Source organism: Myotis yumanensis, unplaced genomic scaffold (genome assembly GCF_028538775.1).
Source record: "Myotis yumanensis isolate MYYU_CA2020_CCGP unplaced genomic scaffold, mMyoYum1.0.hap1 SCAF_7, whole genome shotgun sequence".
Taxonomy (NCBI): domain Eukaryota; kingdom Metazoa; phylum Chordata; class Mammalia; order Chiroptera; family Vespertilionidae; genus Myotis; species Myotis yumanensis.
Window position 1 is genome coordinate 83,827,235 of NW_027223758.1, and position 20,793 is coordinate 83,848,027.

The window sequence follows — 20,793 nt, forward strand, 5'->3', positions numbered from 1 at the left end:
AACTTTATGCCTCTTCAATAACATTCTGCCTGGAATGCCCTCCAACAATAAAAATCTAATTTTTTTAAAAAGCCAATTTTTATCTACCTGAACCATCCTATATCTTCATTTCCTCCATAAAACCCAACTCTCTTGGCTCCCCTTGAACAAAAATAATCATCTAGGCCGTATCTATGCCTTGTTCATATGTCTTTCATTGCATAATTTGGTTACATTGTATCATAATTTCTCTCTACATGTAAGCAGGCTTCTACTGGACTCTGTATTTCTCAAGGATGATGACTAAGAGCTTGGCATGTGATGTATACTCAATACATGTTTGCTCAACTGAACCCAGCTGTCTAAGTATAAATCTAATGGTTATTTCCAAAGCATCAAAGCACTTGGAGTCTCGAAAAAATTTAGCAATTCTTTTTTCTAGACCACAATCACCTTAGTAGTCAGGAATTATGCAGAAACCCCTTCCTGCCTTGCCATAAATAGAACTGGCACAGCAACCCTCTGAGAAGTGAGTGCCAAGCTTGAAGAGAACATGAAGTCACAATGAACACACCAATCAAGGCTAAGAAGAATGAATACACAGCAAGATCAAGTTCAATAACCACATTAAATCTCACTCTAAAAGAGGTAGGCTTATTAGCTCAACGAGTGAAAAAAGTAAAACAAGGAAATAAGTAGCATTTGTCTCTGAGGCTACACAACAAGCAGATCTAACTAAAATCCTCCTCATTGTCAAAGCTGTCCAACATAACCCACATGAATTAACAACCTATTCCAACAAGCTCATTTGCTGACATATAATATATATTCAATATGTTTGTTAAACCATCATTCCCTGACTCATCCTACAGAATGTATTGATCCAGACCCAAGAAGAACATTTAAAATCTTCACTGATTCCTTAAAGAACATTTCAGACCAAATGAGTTGGACAGTTTAATAACATACCCTTATTTAGCCAAGCAGCCAGCAGTGTTTTAATTACAGAAGGTGAAGAAACAAGCACTCAGGACTCACAGGTGGTGCCTGATTGTTCTATTTTTCTTCCAGGGGTGTAAACACATCTGATTTTTAAATCTTAAAATGGTGACAAGAACTCTCTATCCAGTTCTATGTGCCATCCAAATCATGACCTTGGCCAAGTTTACAGCTGGGTCAATTAAGGAATATATTCACAGCTTTGCTATCAATTTAACATAATGAAAATGATAAAAAAGAATATTTTATACAAGTAAAATGTAACATATCAAGGCCAAAGCTCTAACAAAACAAAAGACAAGAATAAAGAATTTCCAGCTGAAATCTCTGACATTTACTTTAAGAAGAAAGTCCTGCAGAATACTATATGCTTGTTCTGAGCTAATCTAGAAGCAAATAATTGCATATCGAGTGAAGAATGATGAGATGTGACTGCTTAGCAGGTTTGACATCAAGCAAAAGTCACTCCTACTGCTTTATTTTCCAAGCAGTACTTATATCATTCAGCTTTCATATGAGGATAAATATCTTTCTTATTTCCAATAAAAATAAGTAAATATAAAAGTCTCCTGCCAGAAATTATGTAACTCACTCATGCATCTCAAGAAAGATGATCTTAAAAAGTCCTTGAAATTTGAAAGACACAGTAAACTGAGGTTCTTTGAGCAAAGGACTTTGCAGAGATTCAGTATGTTTATTGTACTGTGAAGTTTACAACCCGGTTTTATCTCTTTAAGAGTTTTAAATTGCCTCTACAGCTGCAGTCAAATATTTTAGTAGTTTAAATCTTAGCTTCTGGATAAAATATTAATAGCTAACATGTGAGAACTCTACCCTTGAAGAGGCACTGTGTTATTTCATTCTCTTTATCCCACATTAATCCTGATAATAACTATTAAGGTGCAGGTATGATCATCATCCTTTTACAGATGAAGAATCAAGGCCCACTGATATTAGTTTACTTACAGTAAGGGACAGAGCCCAGATTTGAACCCAAATCCAGACTCCCAAAAAAAGGAAAAGAACAAAACAACCAAATGAATTATTTTTTCTATTTTTTATTTTTATTATTGAGAGTATTACAGATGTCCCCCTGTGCCCGTCCCCCGCCACCAATTGCCCTGCTCCACCCACCCTATTGTCCGTGTCCAAGGGCAATGAATATATGCCTATACATTCTTTGGTTAATCTCTTCCTGTCCCCTTTCCCTCTGAGATTCATCAGTCTGTTCCATGTTTCCATTATTTTTAAAGACCTGTTATTATACAAAGTTGGGGGGAAAATCTAGTCAACCATTCCATGTTTCACTGAAGACCCTAAATACAAACCCCCTGGTAAGAGAGTACTATGAACCACACTAGGGAAGAAATCTGAAATACCACATATTAGTTTACACATCCAGGTGATATATTATACATTTACCAACGCATACTGGAAGTCTTTGACTTAATTATCCAATTAGGAAGTAATTTCACACAACGAATAAATATAAACTATTATCATCAGTATTATGCAAACTGAAATCTCACCCCTATCCCTAGGGTTCTCTCACTCTAAAGCCCTAACCCCATGTCTCTGATCTCTATGAGCGTTACCAGAGGAAGAAGCAAAGAAAGACAAGGTGATATTTGTGGTCCTAACAGCTCCAATAATCCATACCTGAAACTAAGCTTCAGTTCTTGTTCTTTCTGTTCGGCACCCTCCGGTACCAAAAGCTAAGATACCGCGCTCTCATTTTGGCCTTAGGGGCTGGACCAGAGCATAGTAGAATCATGTCATAATCAAACGTCTTCCATCAGAGTGGGAGGGGAGAGAGGGCAAAATGATGTTTAGAAACCACTCACTTGAAGAAGAGAAAAAACAGTGCTGGTGGAAAACAAAGAAGTGGCCAGGAAAAAGAAACACATGGGTTATTTAAATCAGGTTACATGTAATTATTAAAAAATGTATTAACAGATAGTGAGTTAGTCTTTGTTGTTTTCTTTACATTAGTAAAATCAAGCTGTTATTTCTCAGTGCTGCCCAGTACCACACTGTGACAAATACAAGCACTAAAAAACTCAATCAAGTAATAACAGAGTGAGAGAAACCAAGATGGCGGCATAGGTAAACACCTGAAATTGCTGCCTCGCACAACCACTTCAAAAATACAACTAGAAGACAAAACGGACATCATCCAGAACCACAGGAAGACTGGCTGAGTGGAAATTCAACAACTCTAAGGAAAGAGAAAAAGCACACTGAGACTCAGAGGTGTGGAAGTAAAGTGCAGAGGTACGGAGGCGCACACGGAAAGGGCTGGCAACTGAGGACGCGGTTGTCTTTTTCAATCGGGAGGGAGACACAAGCTCCCGACGGAACTCCAATTCCAGGCAAGTCTCTGGGGACCCAGACTCATACGGGTAGAAACTGGACTGTCTGGCATCGGTCGGAACTCAAGAGCGGCTTCCTCTCAGAGGTGCTTGCAGCGATTACTGCAGGACACTGAGATGTGGGGCCTCTTAGGGCAGGGCTGAGGATCAGCCATAGCTGTTTGCTCCACCCTGTTGATTCCCTGAGACCCCGCACCACCCAAGCTGTGTGCAGAGGCTTTTGCATATGAAAGGCCTGGCCCTTTGCAATCTAAAATTACCTAACAAACTGCAGCTGGGCCAGAGAGACCCAGAACATCCAAAAGAAGGCCCAAGGCCCCACAGCAGCTTGCATTGCTTCACAACTGGACCTCATCTGGGCACCTCCAAACCCCAAACAAAGAAGAGGAATCTGCAGATCTCTCTGTAGCTACTGCTGGGTGGCCTCAGGCAGAGGCTAAATTAGCACCTCCTTAGAGATCCAAGAGCCAGTGTACCCAGTGGTCAGAGTGGGACCATCCAGATTACAACTCCTCAGATCCATAAGGGACACACTCAGGGGGCAGACTCAGTGAGCACCAAAGCCCCACTGAAGCAAGTCTTGCCCCAGAAGGGTGTCTCCAGCACAGAAGTTCTCCCACCATAGACACAGCTGATTCTCACAGCCAATTGACCTGGAGGTCAATTCCTCCCAGTGATACCTACAACAATCAAGGCTTAACTACAACAAGACTGTACACAAAGCCCACAAAGGGGTGCACCAAGAGTGTCCACCTCAGGTAATTGCGGAGGCTGAGCCACTGGGCCCTATAGGACACCTAGCACAGGGAAGCAGCCAAAATGCGGAGACAAAGAAACAGGTCACAATGACAGAAATGGAGGAAAGCAAACTACTGGATATAGAGTTCAAAACCACACTTTTAAGGTTTTTCAAGAATTTTCTAGAAACTGCCAATAAATTTAGTGAGACCCTCAAGAAATCTAGTGAGACCCTCGAGGTTATGAAAAAGGACCAACTAGAAATTAAGCATACACTGACTGAAATAAAGAATATTATACAGAGATCCAACAGCAGACTAGAGGATCGCAAGAATCAAGTCAAAGATTTGAAATAAGAAAAAGCAAAAAACACCCAACTGGAAAAACAAAAAGAAAAAAGAATACAAAGATAGTGTAAGGAGCCTCTGGGACAACTTCAAGCATACCAACATCTGAATTATGGGGGTGCCAGAAGAAGAGAGAGAGCAAGATATTGAAAACCTATTTGAAGAAATAATGACAGAAAACTTCCCCTACCTGGTGAAAGAAATAGACTTACAAGTCCAGGAAGCGCAGAGAACCCCAAACAAAAGGAATCCAAAGAGGACCACACCAAGACACATCATCATTAAAATGCCAAGAGCAAAAGACAAAGAGAGAATCTTAAAAGCAGCAAGAGAAAAACAGTTAGTTACCTACAAGGGAGTACCCATACAACTGTCAGCTGATTTCTCAATAGAAACTATGCAGGCCAGAAGGGAGAGGCAAGAAATATTCAAAGTGATGAATAGCAAGAACCTACAACCAAGATTACTTTACCCAGCAAAGCTATCATTCAGAATTGAAGGTCAGATAAAGAGCTTCACAGATAAGAAAAAGTTAAGGAGTTCATCACCACCAAACCAGTATTATATGAAATGCTGAAAGGTATCCTTTAAGAAGAGGAAGAAGAAGAAAAAGGTAAAGATACAAATTATGAATAACAAATACATATCTATCAACAAGTGAATCTAAAAATCAAGTGAGTAAATAATCTGATGAACAGAATAAACTGGTGAATATAATAGAATCAGGGGCATAGAAAGGGTGTGGACTGACAATTCTCGGGGGGAAAGGGGTGTGGGGGGTGCGGGAAGAGACTGGAAAAAGATCATACACCTATGGATGAGGACAGTGGGGGGGGGGGGGCGGTAAGGGCAGAGGGTGTTGTGGGAACCGGGTGGAGGGGAGCTATGGGAGGAAAAAAGAGGAGCAACTGTAATAATCTGAACAATAAAGATTTAATTAAAAAAAGAAAGAAAAAGAAATAACAGACTAACAGGTGAATACCTGGTAGTCTGCTTGAAAAATTTACAGCAAAAATGGAAGACACATGGCTAGATTACATTTACTATAAATATATTCAGAAAACCATTGTAAAGCTAATATTGGAATTGCTATTCTATATTAAAAATCATATTTAAACTTCTAATTAGCAAATTCAAATATGCCTGTAAATATTCATCATAAATTAAAGATAAGCAAATGGACTTTCTCTTTTCTAAAAATATCATTGTCTGCCTTTGAACACACCTGGCACTTCCAGCTCCTAAGCTTTTCCGGGGTTCTGAGGCAAGAATTGGCTTTTTTCTAGAGTTCTCCAACCCCGAAGGCATTTAGCTTTCAGTTTTCACTGATCAGTTAGGTTCAACTTGCAAAATGTTATTCACATTGTATCCCCCTTCCCTCCTCTTAAACCAAGTAATGAGTACATGACTTTTTATAAGTACCTTACTGATTTTATTGGGGTTTCAGGAGAAAGCAAAAATAAAAAGTATATTGAATTCACTATGCTTGAGAGCAAGCCCCACAAAATAAATAATTTTTTGAAATAAATTTATATGGAACTCTTTTATGCCAAGGAAATGTAGTTAAGCAAGCCTTTTCCCCGGACTTGACAAGTCCCTAGCCTCTCTTCTCTCCACAAAGCTGTGCTAAGAGGTAACTACGCTTCTCAGGCCCACATACCCTGCTCTCCCAGCTCTCAGCAAATGACCTGCCTGTCTTCCCCTCAGTAAGCTCTCGCAATGCAAACTTGTGCTCTCTCTCTCCCTGTGCTACTGACCCCAATGGCCGCCTCTTTGGACCTTCCTTTCACCTTACCTCCTCCCCGCCCTTTTTTTTTTGCTTCTATCTTCAGTCTCTCAATTGATAATAGTTGTTTATTCTCAACTTTGCTCAACTGTTTGTAGATGGTTCTCTACTTCTGTCATTTCACCCTTCAAACAACTTGTACTACTGTATATTATCTATTCATGAACATTCCTTCACACACCTAATTCAGATATTCACTGATAAATGGATGTTTTCAGCTACTGCATAGTAAGGTTCCATATTTTCCAACTCAACAGTATCTGTGCAATCATTTAACTGCATCACACTTTCATAAACTGTAAAAAGACATTGGCAAAAAATATAAAAAGACTTTATTATGTGATAAGAAGTCTCAAACTAACAACATGTAAGGCTAAGATGAAAATAATTACATATGTCAAAAACAGCAGGTCTTCAACCTTAAAAAGATATTTACTACAAAGGTAATCTGAACAATAAAGATTTAATTAAAAATTTAAAAAAAAGAAAAATTAAAAAAAAATATTTACTAGACTTAACTGGTGGACCAACAGGAAACTCAACTGTAATAAAAAAGAACAAAATTAAAAGAGCATGCATACTAGTAAAAGTCTGAATTGCTAACTGTATAAGAGAGGACAGTCTGTCAGCACAGACAGAATCACCAATCATCAGACCTCACAGACGGCTCTTTCAATGACACAACCGTTTTGACAATGTGGCCATGGCTGGAAAAGTGTCATTTTTACGCTGTGTCTACCTTAGGCCACCCAGACTGTGGCCTAAGGTAGACACATGCTTCTCCAACTTGAAGATGAGCAGGGAGTGCAAGTACAGAGAGGATACTCCAGGAAGGCATTTGGCCCCAAAACAAACATAGTGTATCTCTCAAATACATCAATTTACTCAATGTTACGTAATGAAAAATACTTTTATATGTAAACTAGAGGCCCAAATTCATGCACGGGTGGGGTCCCTCGGCCTGGCCAGCGATCGGGGCCAATGAGGGCAAGGGACCACGGGAGGTTAGCCAGCTGCAGGAGGTTGGCCGTGGGAGTGCACTGACCACCTGCTTTGAGCATCTGCCCCCTGGTGGTCAGTGCGCGTCTTAGTGACCAGTTGTTCAGTCAACCGGTTGTAACAGTCACTTAGGCTTTTATAAATATAGACTAGAGGCCAGGTGCACGAAATTCGTGCATAGGTAGGATCCCTAGGCCTGGCCGGTGATCGGGACTGATCTGTGGGGCAACCAGCAGGACGATCAAGGGCCCCCCACTGGCACCCGCCTTGGCTGGCCTGGCACCACCTGCTCGCTGGCCTGCCCCCCACTGCCACCACTGGTCACCTCCCTCTGCAGGGCAACTGGTGGGGCGAACGGGGGGCCCCCACTGGCACCCTGCCTTGGCTGGTCTGGCACTGCCTGCTTGCTGGTCCCGACCCCCGTCGCCGCTGGTTGGGGCCTGTGGGCTGGAGGCAGCTCCTGCATTGAGTGCCTGCCCTCTGGTGGTCAGTGTGCATCATAGCAACCGGTTGTTCTGCCATTCGGTTGATTTGCAAATAGGCTTTTATTATATAGGATAAGTGATATTGTGGTTAAATAAAAGTATAAAATATACACAATTTTATGACATAATGCAAACAAGTGTTAAGGTTATAGGTGCTGGTTGGACTATCTTCTTAGGCTCTCTGGGGATAAACATTCATTCCACTCTTACTGCTAACACTTCCTGCAAAGGTTTGCAACTCCCAAAGCGAACGATGTTTTGGCACTGTTGGTCCCACAAAGACAATGCCTAGCATTAACAAAACTAACAAAACTAGCAAGCCACAATTCGATTAAAAGCTCTAATTTTTTAAACATTCTATATAATAAAAGCCTAATATGCAAATTGTCCCCTCGGGCGGCCGTTCAACCAGGAGTTTGACCGCTTGCTATGACATGCGCTGACCACCAGGAGGCGGTGCGGAACATGGCAGGCATTGGCAAAGCAGCGCTGGCAGCAGGCGGCAGTGGAGGTGTTGCTGGCCCCAATGGGCCCCGACGAGAGCAGGACCACAGCGGGATGGTGGAGCAGGTGAGTGGGCGGCTCCAGGCCAAGGCAGGATGCCAGGTGGGGCTACAGGGCTGTGAGACTGGGGGCGCGAGCTGGGGCTGCAAGGTTGGGGGCGCGAGCTGGGCCCGATCTCTGCAGGCCACCCTGAGGGACCCCACCCATGCAGGAATTCGTGCACCGGGCCTCTAGTAGTATATAGTTAACAAACTTGGAAGGCTGATTATCAAAGTAGGAAATTAAACATATTCATGTCTTAAAACTCAAAATCAATGTAAAAGCTCTAGGTAAGCAAGAACACCTAATGCAGGCAACAGTGTGTTTTTAAAAATAAACCCCAGAAATGCAAGACCAACACTGCCGCTGGCCTCAGAAAGAGAGGAGATAGCATGAAGGTTAGATGCAAAACACTGCATTCCCCATATTTCATTTCTTAACAATGCCATTCTCCCCTTTTACTTCCCAGGTTGTTACTTTTAATGCTAAGGAAGGAAACGCAAGCAGCTGATCTTAAAAACTACAGGCAAAAACAGAAACCTGTCAGCAATATCAAGAGAAAATAGTAACCTTTTCCTGTATCTGCAGAAAAAGATGACATACATCAGCATCATAAAACTGTCCTTGAAAATGTTATTTCTGATTAAATAATCCCAAAGACATCCAGACTCAGAGACTGTTGTTATATCTATGAAAGTAACCCTTAATACTTACAAAATCTTCTGACTGGTTGTCTCAATAATGCATTGCCCTAGTAATGGTACTTAAACTGACATCTCTTTTCTGAAAGAAATACCTGTGATTTTTATTTTTATGTTTCATACCCATGAGATCAAAATAAATAAAAGTCTCAATCTTACTGGCTGCCTTATTCTAAAAAAAGGAAAAAAACAATGAGAGTCTCCGTTCTTTTAAATTAATATAGGGGAAGAAAGAGTGACAGTGTCAGGTTATTTAAAATAAAAATTATGAGAGAAACAATGGAATTTTCAAAATTTTAATTTTATTCCTCAAATTTTGTGCTTATATGTTGCTACACATGTGATTCCCAGAACATCTTCAAAGGCAATACTTACTGTAACTGCCAGATTTTTCTTCATAAGTAAAATGAAGTTGTAATTCTTCTTCTGACATCTCACAGATGAACACTTTCAGCAAATAGCAAATAATAAACAAAGCATTGTTTGTCTGCCAAATGAAGATGTGACTAGAAAAGAAAGACCAAGGTCACATAAGAATCAATATTTAATCATGAGCACAATCAGTTTATTTCTAGTCAATGATTTCTTCATGATTGATCAATCGTTTTTCCCACTGTATTTGTAATATTAGAATCATGTCCATTTCTTCTAATGGCTCATGATTTATGACACTGAAGCAGTGAAATCTATTACAATTTACTTCACAGTTCATTCTATGTATTTTACATAGTAAGTGAACATAATAAAAAATATTATCCTTTAGGCATAACTGCTCTTTTTTTTAAAATATATTTTTATTGATTTCAGAGAGGAAGGGAGAGGGAAAGAGACAGAAACATCAATGATGAGAGAGAATCATTGATTGGCTGCCTCCTGCACGTCCCCAAACTGGGGACCGAGCCTGCAACCCAGGCGTGTGCCCTTGACCAGAATTGAACCTGGGACCCTTCAATCCACAGTCCGAAGCTCTATCTACTGAGTCAAACCAGCTAGGGCACGACTGCTCTTTGTTCTTAACTTTATAGCTGTCCCACACACAGGCAATTCAAAGAAAAGAAAGCTAAAATAATTAAAAATACATAGTACCATAAGGAAAATATATGCAAATACATAACCAAATTTTTAAATGGAGTATCACCAGTAATCACAGTACAATATTTGCTCTTTGTATTAATAACCATGAACTCACAAGAAAAACTTTTGTTGGATTCAATATAATTTGCTTGGGAGCTGGGCAATGAACAATCTTTTAAGAGCTAACCAGATGCCCTGGCCTGTTTGCCTCAGTGGATAGAGCATTGGCCTACGAACTGAAGCGTCCTGGGTTCAATTCCAGTCAAGGGCACGTGTCCTGGTTGTGGGCTCGATCCCCAGTGGGGGACTTGCAGGAGGCAGCCGATCAATGATTCTCTCTCATCATTGATGTTTCTATCTCTCTCTCTCCCTCTTCTTTCCTTTGTGAAATCAATTTAAATATATATATAGAGAGAGAGAGAGAGAGAGAGAGAGCGCTAACCAGAAAAAAATGGTGTTAAAAAATGCTTGAGCAGCCCTGATTGGTTTGACTCAGTGGATAGAGCGTCGGCCTGCAGACTGAGGGGTCCCGGGTTCGATTCCGGTCAAGGGCACGTACCTTGGTTGCGGGCACATCCCCAGTGGGAGGTGTGCAGGAGGCAGCTGATCGATGTTTCTCTCTCATCGATGTTTCTAGCTCTCTATCCTTCTCCCTTCCTCTCTGTAAAAAATCAATAAAATATTTTTTTTTAAATGCTTGAGCACATAAAAGGTTAACTTTCCATTGTATCTAATATAGAACTATAATACCTAATCTGAATCTTCTTTCATTTAATGAAAGAAGTTAAGGAAACAGATGTGGAATGAAATAATACTCAAATTAACTCATATGTCCAGCAGTAATAATGGGAAATAATGCCCTTTTTAGTAATAATCACATCACTATTAATCTATTTAAATAATGTATTTCTAAAGATTATCTAAAATGCTGAAAGCAGATTCCAGAATGTATCATCTCCCCCCCCCCAGTGACTTGGACAGCAAATTAAAACCTCTCTTGTACTTTTTTTCCTTAATAGTAAGTACAATTCCTTTAATAGCTCTTAAAAGACCATAATCAATTTCTAATAGATGAAAAATACTCCTTGTTAAATATGAAAAGAACATAACTAATCAGCCAGCTTACTTCCGACATTCTGCTGAAACTTTTAGTTCTTTGGTTCTAGAAAGGAAGACCTTAATCAATGCACCAAGGTTTCCTGTTCGAGGATTGTTTTCAACTGCAAGAGAAAGAAAGATTTTAAAAAGTTAAAATTAAGAACTACAAGCAAAGTGAGTGTGTCATAACACTTATAAAATCAATGTCAAACTGAAGTTGCTCATGGACCAACCTATTGTCAATAAGCAATGGAAGAAATTGCTGCTTGGTTGTAATTCTTTCTGAACAAAAAGTGATGTACAAAATGAAAGTGCTAGAAACAGCAGGAGAAAATAGCCATCTTATCTGAGAATCCAAAATTGTAAAGAAAACATGCAAGTTAATATGCATACACAATTTACATATACACATCATTCTCTTTAGAAAAACAGATGCCTGCCCTAGCCGGTTTGGCTCATTGGATACAGCGTCAGCCTGTGGACTGAAGGGCCCCAGGTTCGATTCCTGTCAAGGGCATGTACCTTGGTTGCGGGCACATCCCCAGTGGAAGGTGTGCAGGAGGCAGCTGATCGATGTTTCTCTCTCATCGATGTTTCTAACTCTCCATCCCTCTCCCTTCCTCTCTGTAAAAAATCAATCACTATATATATATATGTGTGTGTGTGTATATATATATATATATATATATATATATATATATGTATATATATATATATATGTATATATATGAAAAACCCTAAAAAGGAAAAACAGATGCCTAAAAAGCTCAAAAACTGATCATCCATATCCCCAGTATATAGAATAAACCATAAAGATAAAACTATTCAGATAATCACAAATTATTTTTATGAAAACAAAGACACATAAAGAAAGACACATAATGTGGCCAGTGGGGCGCTATCTGACCAAGCAAAATTTTAAAGAATTTATTAAAAGAATTTTTTTTCAAGTTTAAAAGGTGAGTATTTCAGCAAAGCCAGCCTAGAGTTGAGAGAAGATTCTATTGGGAATGAGAAGATCCGGCTTCTAGATCCAAGTCTATAATAAGGGAATATTGAACCTCAGGCAAATTATTTACTTTTCCACCTCAGTTTTCTCGTCTGGAAAAGAAACAACAGCTAATATATAGTGAACAATACACTTAGTGCTTTACATGCATTACCTACTATAATCCTCAAAACTACATATGGCATAAGCACGAATATGACCTCCATTTTACTGAGCACCCCCTGTAGATTCTTGCTTGCTCAAGGGCACGTAGTTATCTACTGGCTCAAATCCTTGGCCCTACACTATGCCAAACCAGCCCCTGTAATCAAGGAATTGGACTTAATGAAACTCTAGAGTTCTATCAGGCTGCAGAGCAAGACATAGGCTATAATTAATTTGGTGTGTCAACTTGACTGGGCCACTGGATACCCAGGTATCCAGTTAACATTATTCCCAGTGTGTTGGGGAGAGGGTCTCTGCATTTGAATTGGTAGACTGAGTAAAGCAGATTGCGTCTCCATGGAGGGCCCACAGAGAAAAGTCAGAGGAAGGCTGAATTCTTTCTATCTGCCTGACTGTTGAGCTGAAACATTGATCATCTTCTGTGCTGAAATAGGACTCGCAACGTTGGCTCTCCTAGTTCTCAGGCCTTTGGACTTGGACTGGAATTTATACCATTAACTTTCCTGGGTCCTCCAGCATGCACACCAGATCACGGGACTGTTCAGCCTTCATAGTCGTGTGAGCCAATTTCTTATAATTAATCTCATTTTATATATACCAGGTGTCTCAAAAATACAAATCCACCAAACGGTGGAACGGCCAGTTGCTATGACATGCACTGACCACCAGGGGGCAGGAGCCCAACGCAGGAGCCTGGCTGACGGCTGGAGATCACAGTAGCAGTGGCGGGAGCCTCTCCAGCCTCCGAGGCAGCACTAAGGATGTCCAACTGGCAGCTTAAGCCTAAGCTGCCAGTTGGACATCCCCCAAGGACTCCCAGACTGCTAAAGGGCACAGGCCAGGCTAAGGGACCCTCCCCCCACCCCGAGTGCATGAATGTGATGCACCAGGCCTCTAGTGTATATATATTTCAGCTGACAGCTCAATTTTAAAATGAAATGTATTTTAATAAAAGCTGCCTTTATCATTATTCAAAATGTGTGCATACATTTTGGGGGGACACTCTATATATATCCATCCACTGTATGATTCTGTTTCTCAAAATTCATCTTAGCCCAGCTTTCGTGGCTCAGTGGTTGAGCATCGACCTACGAACCAGGAGGTCATGGTTCAATTCCTAGTCAGGGCACATGCCTGGTTTGCGGGCTCAATATCCAGAGTGGGGCGTGCAGGAGGCAGCCAATCAATGATTCTCTCTCATCATTGAGGTTTCTATCTATCTCTCACTCTCCCTTCCTTTCTGAAATCAATAAAAATGTTTTTGTTTTTTTTTAAATAATTCATCTTAAGGGAGAAACTATTTAGTCAGAACCTTAACTTTTACTGATGGAAGAAAAAGAAATCCAGAAAGGCTATATGTTGGGCCCAAAGTCAACAATATGTTAGTGACAAATGCCCAGTCTTTTCACTTTACCAATAGTTTTCAAACTGTGAGATTCCAGAGTTCTGGGGTATTTTTTTCACTTTTGAAATACATTTTTAACTATTTTGAAAACCAGAAATGCAAACACACACATTGGCTTGTGCTGCCAGGAGAATTCATTTTTATGCAGATCTGAGAATTATGCGTTTGCTGCCATTTCTATGCATAATATCTAAACTTCTGTGTCAAAGACATAAAAAGATGTAGTTCTCCAGAATTTTTTATCCAGGTCTGCACATACATACTTTTTAAAATGTATATGGAAATAAGCACAGCATTACAGCATACCTGCTCTGTACCCATAACTGGCAAGTTAACTTGGTCTACCTACCAGGTATATGTTCTTCCCACAGCCTGAGAGTAAATGCATGTAACTGTGTAACTTTCTAATTGTGACAGAAGTTGCAGTACCTTGCTGTTCCACGTGTGGCTCATGGACTAGTGGCAACAGCATTGTCTGGGAGCTGCTGGAAGTGCAGAATCTCAGGTCCACCCTCTACCTACTAAAGTTGGCAGTGCTTTTCAAAGGTTAATGTACATTTAAATCACATTTAAAGTTTAAATTCTGACTCTGCCCATATCAAGTGTGACCTGAGACTCTGCATCGCTAACAGCCTTCCTGCTCCTGGTTGGAGAACCCCCACTCTGTGTGCTGTAAATTAGGGCAGGTTTGGCCCAGCTTTCATAATCAAGAATAGGTGCATGATTAGATATTAGGTATTAGATATTGTTACAGTTTCTCTTTGAAACACAAATTTCCTATCTTCAATCGTTAGATTTAGTTTAATGAAAGAATATCATAAGATTTCAGGATAAACTGTGTTTTGTTCTTTTTTTAAAAAAAAAAAAAGTTACTGTTTGCAAGTGCATCTTTGTGTAAATTAATATTATCTAGCTATTGTAAACCAAAACAAAATACTGAAACAAAAGTTGAAGCTGATATAATTCAGAATCCCAACTTTACAATCTGTTATTCAACAGCCCCTTTATTACTGAATTACTTTATAATTGTTTTAATTTATAAATAGCCAGCTATTAAAAAACAAACCTGTCTATTGGAAAGAACAACCAAACTACTAGACTGATGTAATGAAAACTCTGTGTACCTTTTTCAATCATTTGGCATGTATTTATTGAGCTCCTTATATGTACTCAGCACTGTTTCAGGTATAAGAAAATACTTATAAACAGAATTCCCTGTATTTTTTTATTTTATTGATTTCAGAGAGGAAGGAAGAGGGAGAGAGAGATAGAAACATCAATGATGAGAGAGAATCATTGATTGGTTGCCTCCTGCATGTCCCACACTGGGGATCGAGCTTGCAACCCGGGCATGTGCCCTGACCAGGAATCAAACCATGACCTCCATGGGCCCTGACCGGGAATCAAACAGTGACTTCCTGGTTCCTAGGGCGACGCTCAACCACTGCGCCATGCTGGTTGGGCTCCTTGTCTTAATAAAGCTGACATTCTAAGATGGTTAAGTTTCCACAGTACTCTTCTGGGCAAGATGCAAACGGGGCAATAAATTAGTAAAAGTAAGTACACTCATAGCAACCAGTCGTTCTGCCAGTTGTCCTGCTGTTTGGTCTATTTGCATATTAGGCCTTTATTATATAGGATTACAGCTCACATTCAATATTATATTAGTTTCAGGTGTAGAGTATAGTGGTTAGACATTTATATAACTCACAAGGTGGTCCCACCAATAAATTTAGTACCTGACACCAGTCACTCACCCAAGCTTATAGTTATTACAATATTATTGACTATATTCCCTATGCTGTACTTCACATCCCCACCCACTTTCTTTAATAAATTGAGAGAGGGAAAAGGAGACAAATGCAGGAAGAAACTACTTATGAGAAGAATCGTAAAAATATATCAACCAAAAATAATGTGAGGACTTTATATTGCTCCAGATTCAAACAGACAATTAGAAATTTGAACACTCAATGAATATTTTATGATGTTAAAAATTGTTTTTTAATAAAATTACGGTATTTATTTTCTTTTAAAAAAATCCTTATTATGAGATACATAGTAAAATATTTCTGGATGAAATGATATGATGTCTGAGGTTTGTATCAAATTAATATGTGAAGATAGATGAATGATATGATGTCTGAGATTTGTCAAATTAATTACACGAGGATATGTTTGTTGTCTGTGCACTTCTCTGTACATACGTCATACTTCAATAAATGAGTGAGGTACAAATGAAACATGATTGGCCATGAAAATGATTGAAACTGGAAGATGAGTATATGGGAATTCATTATATTATTCTGTCCACCTTTGGATGAGTGTAAAATAATTAAAAATAAAATATCCATGAGAACAAATGATACAAGCTCACAAAAATGCTGAATCAGGATACAGCTGTTCTTCCAAAACACAGAAAACAATTCCATTAACTACAAATTATATAAACCTGACTACAAATGTATTTGGTAATCACTAGGAAGCCTAACTGCCTGAAAGTACCTTTGAGGAACAAGTCTCCTTCTTACTGTCTACCCCAATCAGAAAATTTATGTGACTCCTTCAACATGATAACTTTCTATACAGATTCAGAGATTACAACTCCCAGAAAATAACAGGAAACAAGCCAAACACAAAACAACTATGTTGGAGGGAAGAGGTGGGAAAAAAATGTTGATCCAGCTGTTCAATTTGGGGATTTTAGGATTCGCTCACACTCCAAAACCAAAGAGTGGAGAAAACAGAAAGTCTCAGTTAAACCAATCAAACATGTACAAAACATGTTCTAGAAGTCAGGCTAGAACACAGCACCAGCCTACCTTCAAGGTAAAACAACAGATTCAGCAAGCACCTCGAGAAGCCACACAGGAACAGGGTTAATAAACATACGCTCTGGCAGCAAGCGCCGTCCCTTCTCACTCTCTGCCGTCTCCCTGCTTTATTTTTCTGAAGAGTCATCATTATAAAATATATGTATTTATTTATGGTCTGGCTTCCCCGTTAAGACAGATTGATGAGGTCAGGGACCTGGGTGGGTCTTTATTGCAGTCACTCACCCAGCTATAATATTATAGGTGCTCAATAAATATTTGCTGGTTTAATGACTAAGAAGAAAACAATAGTAACAACAAAATAAGGAACAGGACATGCTGAAACTTCAGCAGAAGAGCTGAATCAGAACTGGCAAAAAGAACTTTGGTACACAACCATCATTAGTGGAAAATAGGAAAATGAACCATCTATTTTTAAAAGGAACAGAAAGCACCTGGGAAAAATTAGTATAATGAAAAGAGAGCACTGACATATTAGGACAACTAGATTGATTAAAAATGCAACAACAACTAAAAGATACATTAGAATCTTAAAAGACAAGAACTGTAATGTATAAACATTGAGCCAAAGATATAAAAGAGGAATTACAAGAAAAGAACAGAGATGAAGAAAAAGATGATGCAGAAGGCAAAGAACGGAGATCCAACCTGAACCTCACAGGTGACAATGCCAATTTGAAGGAGAAGAAACTAAAACAAGTAAAATCAAAGCCATAACTACAGAAAACTTCAGAATTGAAAAAGCTCACAAAAATGCTTGTTAATAAACCAATAAAAAGACCTCATCAAATTACAGGGAAAATCATAAAGAAAAAAGTATAATGAGGAACATTTAATCATAATGGTTATAGGGGGAAAAGTCTTATGAACAAAGGAACAAAAAGAAATGTAGGTCTCAGACTTCCTCTCAGGTTAATACTAGATGCCACAAAAGAGCAGATGAACTCCTACAGAATTTTGAGGGAAATGACAGTAAAGAAGTTTGTGTACAAGGAAGTTGTCTGTCATGCCTGACTGAATCCTGCACTCCAAAGGAAAAAGAATCCAAGGAACCCACTGGAAACAGGCAAATGAGAGCTGAAACAACATAAACACATCAGCAGCTGCCTGGTGCTGAAGAGGCAGAATTTAAAGTTAACTCCTGCCCAATCAGAGGGACTTGGTTACTGCCCCTGACATGCGTGCCAAACATGGCACGCCAGTAACTTTTGCTGGCACGCAAAACCCTCTATTATAATCTTCCATTTACAATTTTTTTCTTAATATCGACTTTTTTATTTTTCAGATAAATTCAGTGTAGGTGCATCTTAGATAAATAATTTTACATAACAAGTTATCTTAAAGACCATAGACGTGGATTGACGAGAGAGGGGAAGAGCAATTTCTATGCCTCTGCCTTAACTCTCCCTGCCTTCCTAGATCCGACCAGTGTTTTGGTTTCATCCACATACGCTTGTGAATCTTTGTTCTCAGTGATGAATTTTGTTAAGTCTCTTAATAGGAGTAGCCTGACGGATGAAAGTAGCAGCTCGTGCATATCTCTGAAGGTCACGAAATATAAACCTGATGTAAAATCTCTGTCATCAGTGATGCAGCAGCAAAAGTCCCACTGATAATATCAAACGGAGTCAAAGTTTTCTGTCGGACTAGCAGTGTACATGTATACATTAAAAAATAAATGTATTTTTCATCATCATATACTGTGTTTTTGTCGCTCGAATGAATTTTTTCTTCAAGGTTCTTCACATACGTACACCTTAAGAGATATCAAGTAGGTGTAACATGTTCTCAAAAAATTAGGGTTGGCACGCAGAAGAATTTTGAGTCAGAGATTTTGCTGGTTTGGGCACGCACTCACAAAAAGGTTGCCCACCCCTGGCCTAGGACTTTCCATTGATATCCCTGACTAACGGCCATACCCTAGAACTAAGGAAAACTCAGAAATAGTAATAGGAGACCCAGAAGGAATGGAAGGAGAGAAGAAAATATCTGAAAAAGTTGTGGGAAATAAAATCTCCCTGTATTTCTCAGTGTTCCTGTAAAAAAGCCTTCGTCTCCTGGGTCAGCAAAACATACATGCTATGGAGTGAGAGAATGTCTGCTTTTACTTCTCCCAGAATCATTTCACATACCATCAGGATTAGAACTGTAGCCATGTGTTTAAAACTTCCTTATCTCACAGAAAGCCAAGCAGTTACATCACAAGATAAGCGCCTAAGCTGGCTCCAAAGGAGTAGGAGAGATTCCAGTATCATCTTCCTAAGTATCCACATTTCAAAGAGACATGAGGTCCCAGAACTTGGAAACACCGCTAGGTCTAAAAAGCCAAGGCAGGGAGAGAGTGTATCTGGCTCCTGAAGAGCTTTTATTTACATACCAAAGGACTGGAGTAAAGAGAAGAGGGGGACAGCTAACTCCTTCCCCTTCATAAGAAAAACACACACCCTCCCCCAGCTACTCACATAAAACAACTGACCTGGCTCTCAAAGCGTCTCCTAGCACAGTGGTTCTCAACCTGGGCTGCACATTAGAATCACCTGGGAATCTTTTAAAAATTCTGATTTCTGGGCCTCATCCTCCGGAAATTCTGTTTCTTTGTTACTAATGATGAGGCCCCAGAAATCAGGATTTTAAAAAGATTCCCAGGTGATTCTAATGTGCAGCCAAGGTTGAGAACCACTACTTTACAGTGAAGTAATGACAAACACAAGCCTGACCAAGTAATCAAGGTCAGTGTCATCAGAGATAAGCTCATGTGATGGCACCTACTCCTAAGATGATGTGTGGAGAACAGCACTTCACCTCTGGTCGTCCTCCTACAGACCCATCACCCCAGTGTAACCATGAGAAAAACATCAAACAAACTCAAATCGAGGGACATTCGGAAAAGTACCCTACTAGTACTCCTCAAAACTCTAAGCAAGCCCGAACTGGTTTGGCTCAGAGGATAGAGCGTCAGCCTGGGGACTGAAGGGTCCCAGGTTCAATTCTGGTCGGGGGCATGTACCTTGGTTGCGGGCACATCCCCATTAGGGGACGTGCAGGAGGCAGCTGATCGATGTTTCTCTCTCATCGATGTTTCTAACGCTCTATCCCTCTCCCTTCCTCCCTGTAAAAAAATCAATAAAATATATTAAAAAAAAAAAACTCTAAGAAAAATCCGAAAAACCACTGCAGACCAGAGAAGGCTAAGGTGACATGATGACTAAATGTACTGTGGTATCCTGAATGAGATCCTGGAAAAGAGAAAGGACAGTAAGAGAAAACTAGTGAAATCTGAATAAAGTATTGAGTTAGTTAATAGTACTGTATCAGTGGTGATTTTCTGATTGTGACAAATGTACCATATTAATGTAAGATGTTAATAAGGAAAACTGACGAGAGTTATATGGGAACTCTATAGCTCTGTAACTTTTCTATAAATCTAAAGCTATTCTAAAATTAAATTTTTATTTTAAACATCTCAATAGATAGATTTAATAGCAGATGACATACAACATAAGACAAGATTAGTAAACAAAAGACAGGTTAAAAGAAAACATACTCTTAAAGGTCAGAGAGGGGGAAAAATGAACGTAAAAAGCCCAACAAAAATAATGGCAACAAATCTGCCAAAAATGATGGAAAAACATTACCCTATACCAAAAAAAAAAAAAAAAAAAAAGCCTTAGCAGACATATGAGACATACTGAAAATGTTAAAAGGGTATAACAGAAGTCCCAGAGAAGAGGAGAAACAGAATAGGATAGAAACAGTGTATAAACCAATAATGGCTGAGAATTTTCCAAAACTGATGAAAGATATCAACCAACAGATTTAAGAAGCTCTACAAACCTCATGCAGCAAAAAAAAAAAAGAAAAGAAAACCACTCCTCAGCACATCATTCTAAAATGCTAAAAACCAAAGGACAAGGAGAAAAATTTTAGAACATCCCAAGAAAAAAATTCCATTATTTTCAAAGGAAAAACAATGACATTGACAACTTTCATCACAACAAAAATGAGACAAGCAGAAAAAGAATAGAATGGTACCTTTAAAGTCCCATCCAGTCATTAGCAATAAAACACGTGCTTCACAGAGTCTATTACCACCACTGCAAATTAACCAAGCATGTGTTTTACTGCTAATGACCGAATGGCACATTCTAGTAGCATTCATGAGCACCATGAATAGAATTATTATTATCATCATCAAGATTGTGAGGGCGAGCTGGCTTCGACATCTGTCACCCCATTGATCGTCAGGGTTGATTCGGCTG

The 20,793-nt window shown here is 39.4% G+C and overlaps 1 protein-coding gene across 3 annotated transcripts in view; it reads right to left on the reverse strand.

Moving 5' to 3' along the window:
• Positions 1–20,793, reverse strand: part of DYM (dymeclin) — a 243,199-nt gene that overhangs the window by 186,080 nt on the left and 36,326 nt on the right. For all 3 annotated transcript variants that reach the window (XM_070421132.1, XM_070421134.1, XM_070421133.1), the window contains exons 4-5: positions 11,150–11,243; positions 9,325–9,455 (exon numbers count right to left, since the gene is read on the reverse strand). In XM_070421132.1, coding sequence (XP_070277233.1) covers positions 9,325–9,455; positions 11,150–11,243 — 225 coding nt within the window. The remainder of the gene's footprint in view (positions 1–9,324; positions 9,456–11,149; positions 11,244–20,793) is intronic.